We start from the raw sequence: 18,458 nt of genomic DNA on the forward strand, positions 1-18,458 counted from the left end.
ACCATTCGCTCATTGACCATTCCATTGAACTGTTTGTTAGTTTGTTCAAAGACCCTGTGAAACCAAATTGGAACTGATGCACTCCTAAAAGTAGACAAAACTACCATTTAACTACCTGACGGAAATAAATGAACCAAGATATTGATGACTCACCTTTGCACACAAGGGAAAAATATCCAATATCAAATAAAATCCTCACTAGAATGTAGTTCTCGATTAGATTCTGATTCAAAAGCACTTAATTGGATTCTGATTTGAATTTAATTGAATGGTTTCCGATAAATTTAGGTATATTTCAGTTGTGTCCAATTTGACTTCATATGAAATATGAATACTAATTTCGATACCACAACAATGGCTAATTTGAGTAAACATTGTTTCAAGTTCTCAAGTATTTTATTCAACATAAGTAATCAATCAGTTGGTATCTTAGGGGACTCAAGATTGCACCGAGTATGGCTGCTGCATTGCGAACTCCAACACAACATTGCAGTTTTTTGTTTGTTTTGTTTAAAATTCTTATGTTTTTTGTCTTGGATGTTGTCTGCCTTATTGTCTATGACAGACAAACACTTTTGGACATTGGTTCTGCAATTGCACAATGTAAACCGGACTTCAAATTCCTCAATGCCGACCCGCTGTTTACAGACACGGCAGCGGAGCCCTTTGTCTGGGCAGCCCAGCCACGGGAACACAGAAGGAAAAGGGGAAGGAGAGCCGGCGTTCTCATCAGAGTAAGATGTTGTGCAAATCGACCCCCGCTACCCTATATTCTACTGGCAAATGTTCAGTCTCTGGACAACAAGCTCTGCGAGCTGAAAGCGCGGATCTCTTTCCAACGAGAGACGAGGGACTGCTGCATTATCTGCTTTACAGAAACTTGGGTGTCTGCGGAGATTCCAGACTCAGCCATCGAACCCACGGGGATCTCCGTGCACCGAGCGGACAGAGCGAAAGACCTCTCAGATAAAAGCAGAGGTGGTGGTGTATGTTTTATGATCAACAAATCCTGGTGTGATCAGAGAAACGTATATTCTATCAAGTCTTTCTGCTCTCATGATCTGGAATTTCTCATGCTTCTGTTTCGACCACTCTGGCTACCGAGGGAATTCACAGCGGTCATTATCACAACTGTGTACATCCTGCCACAAGCCGACACAGACCGGGCACTCAAGGAACTGTATGGGAGTATAAGTGAGCAGGAAACCACGCACCCTGAAGCCACGTTCATTGAGTCTTTAACAAAGCCAATTTCAAATCAATCGCACCAAAATACCACCAACACATCAGATTCAACACACGAGAGGACGGGATTTGGACCATTGCTACTCTCCCTTCCAGGATGGCTACAAATCCCTCCCCTGCCCACCATTTGGCAAATCGGACCACTCTTCCATTCTGCTTCTGCCCGCTTACAGGCAGAAACTGAAACAGGAAGCACCCACCCTCAGAACAATCCAGTACTGGTCGGACCAATCAGATTCTATGCTACAAGACTGTTTTGATCACGCGGAATGGGAGATGTTCCGGTCCGCCTCTGATGATGACATCGAGGCTAACGCTGATAGCGTAATGTGTTTCATCAGAAAGTGCATAGAGGACGTTGTTCCAACCAAAACAATACAGATCTACCCCAACCAGAAGCCATGGATAAATAGTGATGTTCGCACGGCACTTGATGCACGGACATCCGCTTTTACTTCTGGGAATGCGGAGGAGCATAAACAAGCCAGTTATGCACTCCACAAAACTATCAGAGCAGCCAAACGCAGGTACAGGGACAAGACTGAAGGACAGTTTAACATCACCAACTCTAGAAGCATGTGGCAGGGTATTAATATCATCACGGACTTTAAAGGGAATAAAAACTCAGCCGTGAACACCGCTGCCTCTCTCCCAGATGAGTTAAATACTTTTTATGCTCGTTTCGAGGGAAATAACACCACCCTCGCGGAGAGAGCTCTCACGGCCGAAGTTACATTGGTTAGTTCACTCTCTGTCTCTGTAGCGGATGTAACCCGATCCTTGCGACGGGTGAATATCCATACGGTATTCCGGGTCATCACAGCGTGCGCGAACCAACTGGCTGGTGTTTTTACGGACATTTTCAACCTTTCCCTCTCCTTGTCTGTGGTCACCACATGCTTCAAAATGTCCACCATTGTGCCTGTACCAAAGCAAACCAAAATCACTTGCTTAAATGACTGGCTTCCTGTTGCTCTGACCCCATCATCAGCAAATGCTTTGAGAGACTAATCAGAGATTACATCTGCTCTGTGCTGCCTCCCTCACTGGACCCATTGCAGTTTGCTTACAGCAACAACCGCTCCACTGATGATGCCATTGCATCTACATTACACACTGCTCTCTCCCACCTGGAAAAAAGGAACACTTATGTGAGAATGCTGTTTGTAGACTACAGCTGAGCATTCAACACCATAGTGCCCTCCAAGCTTGATGTGAAACTCTGGGCTCTGGGCTTAAACAGCTCACTGTGCTGCTGGATCCTGGACTTCCTGTCAAGCAGACGCCAGGTGGTTAGAATGGGCAGCAACATCTCCTCATCACTGACTCTCAACACCGGAGCCCCACAGGGCTGTGTTCTCAGCCCACTCCTGTATTCCCTGTACACACATGACTGTCTGGCAACACATAGCTCAAATGCCATCATTGAGTTTGCTGATGATACGACGGTGGTAGGTCTGATCACTGGCAATGATGCACACTCTGACACGCTGGTGTCAGGAGCACAACCTCTCCCTCAACGTCAGCAAGTCAAAGGAGCTTGTGGTGGACTTCAGGAGAAAAGACAGAGAACACAGTCCCATCACCATCAATGGAGCACCGGTGGTAAGAGTCAGCAGCTTCAAGTTCCTCGGTGCCCACATCACTGAGGAACTCACATGGTCCGTCCACACTGAGGCCATTGTGAAGAAGGCTCATCAGCGCCTCTTCTTCCTGAGACAGCTGAGGAAGTTTGGAATGAACTGCCACATCCTCACACGGTTCTACACCAGCACTGTAGAGAGCATCCTGACTGGCTGCATCACTGCCTGGTACGGCAATAGCACCGCCCACAACTGCAAAGCCCTGCAAAGGGTGGTGCGAACTGCCAGACACATCATCGGAGGTGAGCTTCCCTCCCTTCAGGACATATATATCAGGCGGTGTGTGAAAAAAGCTTGGAGGATCATCAGAGACTCCAGCCACCCGAGCCATGGGCTGCTCTCACTGCTACCATCAGGCAGGCGGTATTGCAGCATCAGGACCCGCACCAGCCGACTTCATGAAAGCTTCTTCCCCCAAGCAATCAGACTTTTGAACTCTTGATCTCTCACGATCAATATACATCAGCACTGCACTTTATTAATCTTATTATCCCACACTGGGCTGTCATAAATGATATTCTCTCTTAACAACACACTGGCAACTGACTATCCGAGCGAGATTCGAACCGGCCAAAGTTGGCATGGGAGGCGGGCGCGCTAAAGAGGAGGCTAAAGGCCACAGCCTCTAGTGTCAGTCGCTAGTGCACCTCTTGAGGCCAGGGGAGTGAGGTTTACACATACCTCACAGCTATCACATACAAGTTGTCTCCCGTTACACAAGCAATAGAACAAAGATACAAATTAAGAAAACAGCACTTGCATTTTTTATAGTGAAAAGTGTTCAAGTAAACATTCAGATATTGAAACTTTCAGTTTTTGTCCTGCTGTTTACATTGACCGTAGACATATATTACTGTATTTACATTAATACCTCACCAATACAGGCATTTTCACTGAATATTAAAGTGTATTTTACTGCTTAGATGTGCCGAAACTCCACAAGCGCTTTCTATTAGTCAGTCAAATGGTACTGAAATGAGGGAGTGATTGTCGTTATTTGTGTAGTTTCTCTCTCTACTACTGTATCTTTTGCTATTGGCCTGTTAATGAGATTAAACAGTATTCGTCATAATCAGCTGGTACAAATAATAAGAGATCTTGTGATTTTAATAATCGATATTTGGTTCAAATTAAGATTGCAATTTAATCAGAAAATCGAAAATTCTTACTAGACTGAAAATGTCTCTTCCACTTTTAGCCCCAATTACAAGTAGCAAATCATAGTTGATGTGACATAAAATAAAGACTGTTAGCTATTTAAAAAAAAGGATGTGCCCTTCAATATGTCCTGTCCTAACTTCCTGTTTAGGGAATATAGGAAATATGTCAACACAGGAAAGAGAACTGCGCTCATTTCTTGGGGCTTTAATGAAACCTGTTATTTTTTTTTTCTTATTCACACCCTTCATCCTCTGACCTCTTTCTGTTACTCAAGGTCAGGAGTTCAGTAAAATGATTGAGCAGGCCATCAGTGGAGATTTCATGGGTCGATTTATTGTCATGCCTCAAGGTGATGGAGAGGAAAACATGATCTATATGACATTACCACTCATTGCCACTCATTACCTGGACAGCACCAATCAGTGGGATGCTGTTGGCATGAACCGCCGTAATGAAGCCATTAACCATATTAACACAGGTCAGCACACCACTGTTAACAAAATGAACACACCACATTTTAACAGAGAAAATATGTAGGACAATTGAAATCTAATTAAGGGGAGGGGTTTAAAAAGGAAGAGTATCTTGGGACGTAGATGTCACCTGAAATGGAAAGTGGTTTTAGACGTGGAGCAAATTAATACATTCTTATTAATTAGATTTTTTATTAAGTTTATGTTTATTTGGAATATCGCGCACCATTGAATCACACAAAATAGGACCAAGAATGTGCATTAGAGGTATGCTACCCACCCTGAGTTGGGTTTCGGGTATAAATATATCTTTTGGTTTGGGTTGGATTGGGATTTGTAATTAATGGAAAAATTTATTATTATTATAAACATTTAGATTAGGCTATATTTATAAATATATAATATCATTTTTTAATTTTAAAGCAACTTGTTTCTCACACGTTTTCACTCACAGATGTGCGTGAACAGATGAGTTAGGCCACGTCCACACTAATATATTTTAGTTTGAAAATGCATCTTATTCTCTATGTTTTGGCTTTCCATCCACACTGAGATGGTGCTTTTGACAGCGAAAATGGAGCTTTTGGAAAATGCTCTCTCAAGGGATAAATTTAAAACGCTGTCTTTGTGTTGCAGTGCGACAGTGAAAGCAGAGATATTCAAAAACGATGCCGCATTTGTCATGTGATGCAGTCATGTGATTCTTTCAACCCAAAACAATCATCTCGAGCAGGACTGCTGTATTTTTTAGACCGTGTCAAAATAAAAATAACGTAAATTTAAAAAATGCATCGACACCTGCATTCTGATTCATTAGTCGCACTGCATCTAGATTTTTTTAATGCGGGTGTCATAAAGATGAGCGATTTTAGGGTCGGGCTTAAAACTGGATGCCACCTGTCAGGTAGGGTCATGCGGTCACGGGCCGGGTTTGGGCTTCAACCTAATGCCTGGGCAGACTCTAACGTGCATAAGGAAAGTAAATAGGGTCGATTTTGATTTCATGTTGACTTTAATATTCTGATATAAGATTCTCATAATATGTGAGACAGAATAGATCTAAAATGTTAATAATATTCTTTATTATTATGACTGTGTTGATAGCACAGAAACTATTAAGTCTATGGTATCACTCTTATTAAGGTTATCAGCGAGAGCAAACTTTCCGTAAACCAGATGGGTCCTACTCTGCCTTGATGAGCACACCTAGCAGCACTTGGTGAAATTTATATTTTTACAGCATGTTTCTAAGAAGTATTCTTGCCCTATCTATCTGCTCAGATAGTTATATATAGATTCTTTACCCTCCCTTTTTGTGAATTTGTATTTTCTGCCGGCTAAGGCTCACGGCATTTGTGGCTAAAGTTTTTGTGATGGCCAGTGACGTTATTTTCATCGAGGACAATGTGCCCTGCAGCGCTCTCAAGTGGCTGGCAACAAACAAACAGCTGCCAGATGGCACCTTTCAAGAGGATGCCCCTGTTGTACACCAAGAGATGGTTGTAAGTTGAATTCGGATTTAGTAAACAAATAATTTTCATCATTAAAGCTGTGTTTTATCTAACAACAGCCAATTTTAACAAATGTACAAATAAAATAAATGGTGTGTGATATAAATAAATAATTCATTATTAAAATAAAATACAAAATTACATAATTTGAAAAAAAGAAAGAAAGAAAACAGCCCCATAGGAAGATATCAGGATATGCTGAATGCTTTTGAACAAATCAGTGAACTAGAGTTTTTTGAATCATGTGCTGATTCCAGGGTGATATTCAGGGTAAAGATGCCGATGCCTCTCTGACTGCATTTATCCTGATTGCCATGCAAGAGGGGAGCAAGATTTGTGCTGGATCTGTCGGTGTAAGTCAGACCCCTGGAAACAACACTACAACATCCTGCAAATCTTTCTGCACCAGAGCATCTCTCACTCTCAGTTTCCCTCAATATTAGAATCCGCAGAGCAGTATGGACAAAGCCATTAGTTACCTGATGCTCAGAGTTCACAGTCTGACCAATCCTTATGCTGTTGCTATGACTTCTTATGCTTTGGCCAATGCTGGCAAACTCAATAAAGACATCTTGATGAGACATTCCACACAGAACAAAGGTTAGTAACGTTGCATTCAACTCAACAGACCTAACTTTAGGGTTTTATTTAGCATCTATATAATAGATATGGAATACCATTGACATCATCTCTATGCATATCATACCATATTTAATTCAGTGGATAACTGACTGACATGCATCAGCTTTGTAGTGTACTGCATTTAAAGACTAGATAACATTAAAAGCAAATTCTACTACTATGTAATTTTCACCAGATTTAAGCTATTCCATTTATTCTGCCCATTCAAAATGTGTCTTTTAAACAGCTGGTACTTTTTGGCAAGTTCCTGGGCAGCACCACCACTCTCTAGAGGCCACCGGCTATGCAGTGCTTGCCCTGGTGAAGGCAAAGGATTTTGAGAGAGCAGGACAGGCAGTGCGCTGGCTGGGAAAACAAAGAACCCAGTATGGGGGTAGTGGCACCACACAGGTACACAGAAAATCATTATAACTTACTCAATATTTAATATTTATGCAAAACAAAAACTAAAATTTCTCCCCTTTTCTCCCCAATGTGTCATGCCCAATTCCCAATGCGCTCTAAGTCCTCGTGGTGGCGTAATGACTCACCTCAATCCGGGTGGCAGAGGACGAATCTCAGTTGCCTCCGCGTCTGAGACCATCAATCCGCGCATCTTATCACGTGGCTTGTTGAGCGTGTTACCGCGGAGACATAGCGCGTGTGGAGGCTTCACGCTATTCTCCGCGGCATTCACGCACAACTCACCACGCGCCCCACCGAGAGCGAGAACCACATTATAGTGACCACGAGGAGGTTACCCCATGTGACTCTACCCTCCCTAGCAACCGGGCCAATTTGCTGCTTAGGGGACCTGACTGGAGTCACTAATATTTATAAATTAGCCATTTCCGTATACTCTCCATCCTTTAAGCTTTAAAACAAGACTACCTATTTACCCTTCCCCGAACTTCTGCACTGTTTCTTAGGCAGCCATCATAGTTTTCCAGGCCGTCGCTGAATACCGCACACAGGCAAAGAAGCAGGATGTGAATCTGAATGTTGAAGTTGCTGTGGAGGGGAGGAGTTCTCATAAAAGATGGACTTTCACACGCTCCAATAAACACGTGACGCGTTCAGAAAAGGTGAACGGGCGAATATGAGTGAACATCTTTCTTTCAAACAAACGAATGTGCTTATTTGTATTTGTTTTCTTTTAACAATTCTCTAAAAGTATTTGGTCTTCACATAACAGGTGAAACTTACACAGAACTTCAATGTGACTGCTCAAGGGACAGGGGTCGCTACTCTCTCAGTGAGTATTTATGAACATTCAAGCCAACAGTTGCATGTGCAGTGGCGTAGCTAGTAATTGACTTTTGAGTGGGCCACAATAAAACTGATGCTCAAAAATTGCAGCATGTTTTTTTTTGAATAGCACTAAGTTAGTGCATTTGGCTTAAGTTGGTCAATTTCTTACTCTTATCTCTCACAGGTATTTTCTATGTATTACGCTCTGCCTGAAGAGAAAGAAAATGAGTGTAAACAGTTTGATTTTAGGGTGCAGATGAAAAAAGAGCGCGAGGGTGAGACTCAACATTAGTTCAGCTGTATTAATGTCTTATTTGTTCACAAGGACTTAAGTTATTAGTAGCATCTACCAACATTTTTATTCTGCATACAGTATCATATCCAGGAGCCATTGAAAGTTACCTGCTCGCTATTGAAACCCAGTGAGTATGCAACTAATATAAAGTACAATCAGAATAAAATTCACTAATTCATTCCATTTTCCATCCATCACTATGTCAGCTCTTTGAAATTATTTCTGTCTGCACCTTCACCTGAATGTAAGCATGGATTGAAAATATGTTAGATGATTCTGCATCACATGTGTCATCATTGCAATCTGTTCAGTTTCAAGAATCCTGAGAAAGATGCCGGCATGTCTGTTTTGGATATTGGCCTGTTGACAGGATTTAAGGTGGATGATAATGATCTTTCAAAGGTAAAAAAAGAAAAGATGAAATAAAACTACTTTAAAAACCTGAACAACTTCAGAATAAAGCAAATAGGACATACAAAGTCCCTGAAACTCTGTCATTCTAAATGTCATCCATATTAAACTCTTAAGAAATGAAGGAACCATGTAGCTTGACTCATGTAAACAACACATATAGCTAATTTTTAGTAGCTTCTTCAAGTATATTTTTCAGTTTTGATTGATAATATTATGGATGTTTTATTTACATGGATACATTTTTTTTTTTTTTTTTTAAATTTCCATCAGTTATCTAAAGGGAAAGACAAGTACATTGAGAGATATGAGAAGCACATGGATCTTTCTGAACGTGGATCTCTGATCGTCTTTCTGAATAAGGTACACTGGCAGATTGGGTTACTTCTAAGTATGCAATTTATGTCACTGAATATACAGTATACATTATGAAACCCATAATATTAAACAAATGGATGTCAAATGTATGTACACATACACTTGTGCTTATGTATGTATTTGTATACTTAATAATAATAATAATCCCACAAATTTGAATAATATTTAAAATTAATATACAATAAATAAACACTGTGTCATAAAAATGTATTTGATTTTATATAGGGATGCACTGATATGATATTTTTGGCTGATACTGATTTTAACAAAAAAACTATAGGCCGATACCAATATTTTGCCACTTTTACTTTTTATCAATAAATATTTTCCAATATAATATAATATAATTTTCAGTATCTCAGAAGTCAAAGTCTGCTGGTTTCAAAGCACTTTGAATGGTTTCCCCTCATTATGTAGCCTAAAAGTAAGTGGCGCTTTCACAAATGTCCCGTCTGTTAATGGCATTTTTCCGCATTAATGTGAGAACGAGAAATAATAAAAATGTAATATTGCACGTTCTTAGGAGTGCCAGCCCTTCTACATATTGTGGCTATTATTATTTCTGGATTGTGCATTTGAATTCACAAAGTTTTTACAAAGTGTGGTTTTCATCTCTGTGTTTTTATGCTAATTACCGATATGCTGATGGTTTTCATTTGATCAATAATTGGCCGATAAATATCGTCAGCCGATACATTGGTGCATCCCTTGTTTTACAACTATGAAAATAATTTGCGCTAGTTTGTCTTCACAATTATTTGACAGTGAGCACGTTTACATGCACTTAAGAAAACGGTTTATTCCAGGGTTTTTGCAGAAAGCGGCATTCTGAAACGTCATGTAAACAAGAACACCGATATCCTTGTGCCGTTTAAGGGATTAAGAGGAAGCGGTTTAACACACCTAGGTTTCTCCCAGAGAACGCGGATTAACCCTCTGGGGTCTGAGGGTGTTTTTGGGCCCTGGAGAAGTTTTGACATGCTTTGACATTTGTGCTTTTTTCAGTTGCTTAAAAACATATTAATGGCTAAAGTCTGATAACATTGTATTCAGCACAAACTAGGCTACAATAATATGTGAGAAACATGTATGCACATGTTTGTATTTTTGAGAAAATAACATTTATGCGTGAATAAGTCACTGAAATAAGGCCATATATCACATACTAAACATTTGTTCACAAGACGTTTGAGAACTGGATCTTGTAGCCTAGAGTTTTTGCTACAAAATGATGTGAAAACCATCCTGATCACTCATTCATACAAAACAATATAGTGATTTAACTTTTGTAAGACACTTTTAGTCTTAGAAAGGCCACATGTGAGGAGGTGTGAATGATCATGAATATTGATGTGATTCACACCTGAGGAGACAAAGACCCCTCCCCTGAGAGAGAATGAATGTGAGGAGACTTAATGATTGAATGTATTGTTTGTAGCTTATTCACAAAATTAAGTTTAAGTTAAAAGAAGTAATCTGACTATACATTTTCTTTACATAAAGACTTTACTTAAAAACTTTAGACCTACACTACCGTTTAATAGTTTTAGATCTGTAAGATTTTTTAATGTTTTTAAAATAAGTCTCTTCTGCTCACCAAGGCTGCATTTATTTGATCCAAAATACAGCAAAAACAGTGATATTGTGAAATATTTTTACAATTTAAAATAACTGTTTTCTGTTTGAATATATTGTCAAATGCAATTTATTCCTGTGATCAAAGCTGAATTTTCAGCATCATTACTACAGTCTTCAGTGTCACATGATCTTCAGAAATCATTCTAATGTGCTGATTTTGTAATATGGGCATATTTACAGCACATTTTACACATTTACACCCAAACAGATATTTGCAAGCACAAGCTTCGTTGATGATAATGAGGCAGCATAAACACTAGTTAAAATATAATCTAAACATTCATATTATTTTTATATCATATTACATATCATATTTATATCATACAGCATACAATTGAAATCCCTGCTTTAGCTGAAACAACATTTAAATGTAACTAAATTTTGCCTATTAGGACATATTTCAAATTTCAATACTCTGAATCCTGGCTGGCAAGTCTGGAAATAGTCCAACTAGTAAAATACATCCATGTTTATATAAAATAGCATGTCAACTAATGTAAGTAAAGACTTACCCATCCGAAATTGTATCCTCGGCTGGATAAAGTCACTCTTCAAAATGCAAACATTCCTCGTCGGATTCCCGCTCTTCTTCTGAGGAAAACGTGAACCCTTCGTCACTATCCAGGACCACCTGTAGAGCTTCCTCACCTGTGTAGCATGCCATCTTCCAAATGCACAGGAAAATGTATGAATCGGATAATGAACTTGATGTTTTTTAAGGCATTGTTGGGGGCGTTTACCATTTGCATTGATCACCTCAGCACATTACCGTATGAATAGCGCCCTCTGCTGGTGGGTGTGATCTCATTAGAGATAATTAGCTGAGCCAGGAGAAACTGTACATCACTTTGTTTCATACAGATTACATTGCAGGGGAATATTTGTTTTAAATTTGAATTGTTTTATTTAAAAGTAGAAATGGTAAGCTTTCTTTAGACTTATGTTTCATGTTTGTGTGATAAGTATTTGCGGAGTTTCAGTTCATTTTCGTGACGTGTTTCAGAAAGATGCTCGCGGAGACAGAGACGGCTGAAAGCGCACCCTGTTTATTTTCTTTATTTTACAAAAGCATAAGGTTTTGTTGTTATTGTGAGTGTACACAAATAAAATGACGGAGTATTTTAAGTTGTTTCCACTGTTATGAGGAAAAAATCCAGCAGGACGCACCGCCGCATCCGTCGACCCCAGAGGGTTAATGTGGTCATTTTGAGAAGTGCGCATGTGCGTGGAACAGACCGGAGAACAAATGTCATAGGATGGAGCCCAACAACAAGTCAACACAGTGGAAATAATTCACTATTTCTGGGAGTACAGTGGGAAAAGCACATATACTATAAATAGAGGTGGGAAGAGTAGTCAAAAACATTACTTAAGTAAAAGTAAAATTACTTTTAAAAAAATTACTCAAGTAGAAGTAAAAGTACTCATGTTAATAGTTACTTGAGTAATCGTAAGAAAGTATCCAATTGAAAGAATACTCAAGTAGCGAGTAACTAGTTACTTCCACATAAAACATAATAGATGTTTACTCCCCAGTATTCCATTTCAAAATACACATTTAACATGTTTTACATAATAATCATAATTACAGTATAATTACTATTATTATATTGGAAATTGCTCATCATTCACCATCATGTTGTTTCAAACCATATATCTTTCTTCCATGCACCACAATCAAGGAGATGTCAGAATGTTAGGCTTAGTCACCATTTACTTTCACTGACTGTTTTTTTTTTCTCTCAAATATTTTAAAAGGGAATGGTGACCGAGATTGTCAGTCTATAGATAGATACAGAATCTCCCTGAAAATGACCATGACCATGACACAGACAAGCTCACGTTAAACTCACCGCAACGTGCTTTCTTAAGTTGAGCTGTAATATTAACCTTGAATTATTGTCTTGGTGTAAAGAAAGAAAGTGTTTGATTTGAGCACTTGCTGCAGGAGTGATGAGCTCAACTCGAGTGACAGAGCGCCGCTGTAAAGTTCCACTGTCGTAAACGTCCCATTAAAAAAACTCTCAATAAATTATGCATTTAATAACACTCGTTGAATTTAAAGCCAGTAATGTTATGAAAGGAACGTCGCCCATTTTTCATTAGAAACTTACTTTAGTAAAAGTACCCACAATTAAACATACTCATAAAAGTAATTTTTTTCTCCAAAAAAGTTACTCAAGTAAATGTAACGGAGTAAATGTAGCATGTTACTACCCACCTCTGATTATAAACTGTACTTTTACATTTATACACACCGCTGTTAAATATCGACGGTTCCTCACGCTTGCTTCTATGCATTCGTACATTGAGGGAATCCCAGAGTTTTATGTAAGAGGGAAACGTTACTTTTACTGCGCAATTCCGCTGCATATCGCCATGGAAAGTTAAGGAAACAAACACAGCAACAACTCTGAAATATCTAGTAATAAAAGTTAAGCAATGGAGGATAAAATGGTGAAGTCTTCCTCGGATACCATGTTTGTTATTTAAACAAGCAGCACGGGGAAATTACGTTGCTGTGGAGAAAGCTGCGTACTGACTGAGCCACGTGTATACGTGAGTAAAGTGTATGCATATACAGTGCATGTAAATGGGAACGCTACTTTCTCGCAATAAGCCGCTTTCTGGTGTCCATGAAAACGTAGTCATTCTCAGAATGATCAGAAAACCAATAATGGCTTATAATTCGATGTAAATTAATATTAGGAAATAATTAATCATATTTGTCCATGTCTCTCATTAGATATCTCATGAAGAGAGGGACAAAATTGCCTTCAGAATACATAAGATAAATGAAGTGGGCATGCTTCAGCCAGCTGCAGTCAGTGTGTACGAGTACAATGCACCAGGTAAGCTGTTACATAGAGAGTAATACACACATGTCTGAATAAAGCAAGCACGAACAGACACACTTAACCACACAATTAACCTGGAGGACGAGATGGTTTAGAAGGCTTTCACATAACTCATCCCTTTCAACAGTGTCAAACACCACTTTGACCTCCGCATTAAATTTTAGGGGAAATGTAGGTGCTGGTTATAATAGTGTGGGATTTTGGGGGGTGCATGCATTCACAGTGTTTTGTTGTGTTGGTGGCATGCTGCAGTGCACAGTTGCACACTGCTATTCATCTAACACACATATTTACAGATGATCGTTGTGTAAAGTTCTACCATCCTCGTAAGAAAGATGGAGTGCTGAACAGACTCTGCCATGAGGACTTGTGCCAATGTGCAGAAGGTACTTAAGACACTGAATACATACTGTTAAAGTGCTCTTGTGCATGTGGGAGAAAAAGAGGGAAAGATAAACATGTGGTATTTTCACAGAGAACTGCAGTCTCCAAAAGAAACATCATATTAAGGAGTCCCAGCGTGCTGACAAGGCCTGTGCCTATGAAGTCGATTATGGTAAACATGCAGAACTTACTGATTGTGTAAATGTGCTTGTTTGTCTGTGTGAAGTATTTGCTTGCTCTCATAAGAAATAGCCCAAACTGGAAAATTGTTACGTGCAAATTAACATCTGATGAGCCAATACAGAAAATGGTCACTAATTTCGAGTTTCTTTTATAGTCTATAAAACCAGGGTGGTGGGTATGGACCTTTCTCTGCATGCAGACATCTACAACATGACGATTGAACAAGTACTAAAGGAAGGTATGATATTTTCCTGTACCACCATTAAAAGTGCATCGGATCATCTTCTATTGTCAGAAAATGGTCAAATAATTGTCAATAATGTCAATAATTCACATTAATTTCATGTAGTGCAGAAGTTATGAATTTGCAGAAATTAGGAATCGATAGGCGTTTAGTTTGAGGAATAAATAGGTGGCTATGAGGAATGATTATGCAATGCTAAGAAGGTAAAAAATTCAGAGTTTGCAAATTTGTTTGAAGACAGTCATCTAAAGCAGAAGGTTTTGCAGGGTTAAAACAGACATTGGTGCCGATATGCAATAGCAGCGTCATTTTAAGACTGTATGGTTTTCTAGGCACTGAACCTGCCGTGGAAGGGAAAATGAGGTCTTTCCTGGCTCATCCCTTCTGTAGAGAGTTCCTGGAATTTGAAGAAGGCAAAACCTACCTGATCATGGGCCAGACCAAAATACTTCCAAGAATTGGGGGAAGGTAAATGTGGCCTGTTTTCACTCCTGGTAGGATTGCTTGGCACAAACTTGAGTTCATTTTCACCCCATCTCCCTTTTCACATGGTATTTTTATATTTTTTAAACTGTGGCACATTTGTATAAACAATGTGAATACCACCGTGAGTACTAACAGCAACTGTTTACCACTGTAACTAGGTAACAACATCAAAAATGAGAAGTGTGGTTCACTTCACATTTCTGTTTCTGTTTTTGCCCATTTTTGGTTTTACTACCAAAAATCATCAATATTGATTGGCTTTTAGGCCGGATTGCTTCCATACCAGTTGCAAACCGAAAGTTTCACATAAATTGCACCTCTGATCCCAGTTTTCTGACTTCAGATATCTCAAAACAGAATTAATCAAACTCTGCTGTGAAATTGACCATCACCAAAGGCTCTAATGTGAAAACACTTTTGGTTTATGTGGAAACTGTGTGTAAACCACTTTACCCTTAAGTTTGTGACCCCACTGTAATCACAACACAATCCTGATTTGTGAAACATTCAAGTATCATCGCTGATCTTTACTTGTCTGTGTGGGGTTTTTCAGACTACGGTACAACTTGGGTGAGCAGACCTGGATTGAATACTGGCCAACACAAGATGAGGCCCAAACTGAACAATACAAAGACACATACACTGGCATCAATGCACTCGCCAACCAGCTCTTCAACTTTGGATGTACTACATAAAGATTCTCATGAGTTGTGATAACTTTTGTAACTTGTAATTCCTCAAATCCCCAATTTTGCTTTTGATGATTTTCTACTCCCATATTCTCTGGAAGAACTTAATGATGTACTGGCACAAAGCTTTAAGTAATGCATTTTAAATATCTATTTTTAGTTAGTATAACTTGTTATAAAGTAGTTATAAAACTGTCATTATAATTAAGATCATTTAAGGTTCATTTATAACAGACTTACCGGTAGTCATTATAACTTGACATGAAATTAACTTTGAATGAATTAGTAAAATAAAAATTAATGATCAAATTGTGTTCTTAACTCTCAACTCTTTGCAAAACCAGGTATTATTTACAGAGCTACATGCAAGATATACACTGATCAGCCACAACATTTAAACCACCTGCCTAATATTATGTAGGTCCCCCTCATGTCGCTAAAACAGTGCCAACCTACATCTCAGAATAGCATTCAGAGATGATATTCTTCTCACCATAATTGTACAGAGCGGTTATCTGAGTTACCGAAGACTTTGTCAGTTCAAACCAGTCTGGCCATTCTCTGTTGTCCTCTCTCATCAACAAGACGTTTCTATCCACAGAACTGCCACTCACTGGATGTTTTTTGTTTTTGGCACCATTCTGAGTAAATTCTAGAGACTGTTGTGTGTGAAAATCCCAGGAGATCAGCAGTTACAGAAATACTCAAACCAGCCCATCTGGCACCAACAATCATCCATGCGATTATCTAATCAGCCAATCGTGTGGTAGCAGTGCAGTGCATAAAAGCATGCAGATACGGGTCAGGAGCTTCAGTTAATGTTAATGTTCACATCAGAATGGTGCCAAAAACAAAAAACATCCAGTGAGCGGCAGTCCTGTGGATGGAACACCTTGTTGATGAAAGAGATCAACAGAGAATGGCCAGACTGGTTTGAACTGACAAAGTATACCCATTGAGTCATTGTGGTTTTTGATTTCAGACTCACTATGAGTTTGCAGGCAGATAACAACAAAGTTTTAGGGTTCTGTAAAAAAAAAATGATTCTGCACTGTTTCGTAATATTTTCAAATCATGCAGATTAATGTGATCATCCGGTTTTGCACAAACTGTAAACATGAACTAACAATAACAGTCTTATTAAAATTATATGTATAAAGTACACTATATAGCCAAAAGTATTCGCTCATCTGCCTTTAGATGCATATGAACTTAAGTGACATTCCATACTTAATCCATAGGGTTTAATATGACGTCGGCCCACCCTTTGCAGCTATAACAGCTTCAACTCTTCTGGGAAGGCTTTCCACAAGGTTTAGGAGTGTGTTTATGGGAATTTTTGACCATTCTTCCAGAAGCGCATTTGTGAGGTCAGACACTGATGTTGGACGAGAAGGCCTGGCTCGCAGTCTTCGCTCTAATTCATCCCAAAGGTGCTCTATCGGGTTGAGGTCAGGACTCTGTGCAGGCCAGTCAAGTTCTTCCACACCAAACTCGCTCATCCATGTCTTTATGGACCTTGCTTTGTGCACTGGTGCGCAGTCATGTTGGAACAGGAAGGGGCCATCCCCAAACTGTTCCCACCATGTTGGGAGCATGGAATTGTCCAAAATCTCTTGGTATGCTGAAGCATTCAAGGGGCCAAGCCCAGCTCCTGAAAAACAACCCCACACCATAATCCCCCCTCCACCAAACTTCACAGTTGGCACAATGCAGTCAGACAAGTACCGTTCTCCTGGCAACCGCCAAACCCAGACTCGTCCATCAGATTGCCAGATGGAGAAGCGTGATTCGTCACTCCGGAGAACGCGTCTCCACTGCTCTAGAGTCCAGTGGCGGCGTGCTTTACACCACTGCATCCGACGCTTTGCATTGCACTTGGTGATGTATGGCTTGGATGCAACTGCTCGGCCATGGAAACCCATTCCTTGAAGCTCTCTACGCACTGTTCTTGAGCTAATCTGAAGGCCACATGAACTTTGGAGGTCTGTAGCGATTGACTCTGCAGAAAGTTGGCGACCTCTGCGCACTATGCGCCTCAGCATCCGCTGACCCCGCTCTGTCATTTTACGTGGCCTACCACTCCGTGGCTGAGTTGCTGTCATTCCCAATCGCTTCCACTTTGTTATAATACCACTGACAGTTGACTGTGGAATATTTAGTAGCGAGGAAATTTCACGACTGGACTTGTTGCACAGGTGGCATCCTATCACAGTACCACGCTGGAATTCACTGAGCTCCTGAGAGCGGCCCATTCTTTCACAAATGTTTGTAGAAGCAGTCTGCATGCCTAGGTGCTTCATTTTATACACCTGTGGCCATGGAAGTGATTGGAACACCTGAATTCAATTATTTGGATGGGTGAGCGAATACTTTTGGCAATATAGTGTATATATGTATATATATATATATATATACTGCATATATTAAAAATGAATGGTTAATACATTTGTAAATTCAGTTATTTGCCAATTAACATTAACCTAAATTAATATATGCTGGAAAAAAAATGCATGAACTAAAATGAACAAATATAACCTTATTGTAAAGTGTCACCCATTAATTCATTTTCTTATTCAATGCATAATGCTGCTGTGACATTTTGAGAGAGGAGGAGAGACTCTATAACAAGATTTCACAAGTTTAATCGCACAGAGCCATACATTTAAGAGTGCTCTGCTGAATCATAGCCACGCTTCCTCTACCCATGTTACCCAATAACTGACAGCCACGATGAAGATAATGAGGAGGATGCTGTGAGGGAGGGACTCAAATGACAATAAATACATTCTGAGTAAACATCTGATAGTTCAGTGACAGTGAGTATCAGACCGGAATAATGCGGGTGGGCTCAGTGTGGCTGGCAGCTGTAATCGTATCCTTACCTCTAGTGGCACTCTGTCAACCCCTGTGAGTATAAAAACACAACACACAAATACACAATTAATAAGAAGCATATATCAATATCATCTATCTATCTATCTATC

General features: G+C 39.6%; 2 protein-coding genes across 2 annotated transcripts in view; both read left to right on the forward strand.

Moving 5' to 3' along the window:
* The window catches only part of LOC127443530 (complement C3-like), a 39,803-nt gene extending 24,023 nt beyond the window's left edge, over positions 1 to 15,780 (forward strand). Inside the window, exons 24-41 of the mRNA XM_051702219.1 lie at positions 4,324 to 4,527; positions 5,666 to 5,741; positions 5,865 to 6,024; positions 6,291 to 6,386; positions 6,477 to 6,633; positions 6,902 to 7,065; positions 7,584 to 7,739; positions 7,850 to 7,909; positions 8,090 to 8,180; positions 8,279 to 8,327; positions 8,512 to 8,602; positions 8,885 to 8,974; positions 13,374 to 13,479; positions 13,782 to 13,871; positions 13,961 to 14,041; positions 14,207 to 14,290; positions 14,629 to 14,764; positions 15,336 to 15,780. Of these exons, the coding sequence (XP_051558179.1) occupies positions 4,324 to 4,527; positions 5,666 to 5,741; positions 5,865 to 6,024; positions 6,291 to 6,386; positions 6,477 to 6,633; positions 6,902 to 7,065; positions 7,584 to 7,739; positions 7,850 to 7,909; positions 8,090 to 8,180; positions 8,279 to 8,327; positions 8,512 to 8,602; positions 8,885 to 8,974; positions 13,374 to 13,479; positions 13,782 to 13,871; positions 13,961 to 14,041; positions 14,207 to 14,290; positions 14,629 to 14,764; positions 15,336 to 15,477 (2,033 nt within the window). The 3' untranslated portion in view covers positions 15,478 to 15,780. The remainder of the gene's footprint in view (positions 1 to 4,323; positions 4,528 to 5,665; positions 5,742 to 5,864; positions 6,025 to 6,290; positions 6,387 to 6,476; positions 6,634 to 6,901; positions 7,066 to 7,583; positions 7,740 to 7,849; positions 7,910 to 8,089; positions 8,181 to 8,278; positions 8,328 to 8,511; positions 8,603 to 8,884; positions 8,975 to 13,373; positions 13,480 to 13,781; positions 13,872 to 13,960; positions 14,042 to 14,206; positions 14,291 to 14,628; positions 14,765 to 15,335) is intronic.
* A 2,448-nt stretch (positions 15,781 to 18,228) lies between these two features.
* The window catches only part of LOC127443531 (complement C3-like), a 35,865-nt gene continuing 35,635 nt past the window's right edge, over positions 18,229 to 18,458 (forward strand). The window contains exon 1 of the mRNA XM_051702220.1: positions 18,229 to 18,381. Within this exon, the coding sequence (XP_051558180.1) occupies positions 18,311 to 18,381 (71 nt within the window). The 5' untranslated portion in view covers positions 18,229 to 18,310. The remainder of the gene's footprint in view (positions 18,382 to 18,458) is intronic.

The sequence above is a fragment of the Myxocyprinus asiaticus genome, chromosome 7 (genome assembly GCF_019703515.2).
Source record: "Myxocyprinus asiaticus isolate MX2 ecotype Aquarium Trade chromosome 7, UBuf_Myxa_2, whole genome shotgun sequence".
NCBI lineage: Eukaryota > Metazoa > Chordata > Actinopteri > Cypriniformes > Catostomidae > Myxocyprinus > Myxocyprinus asiaticus.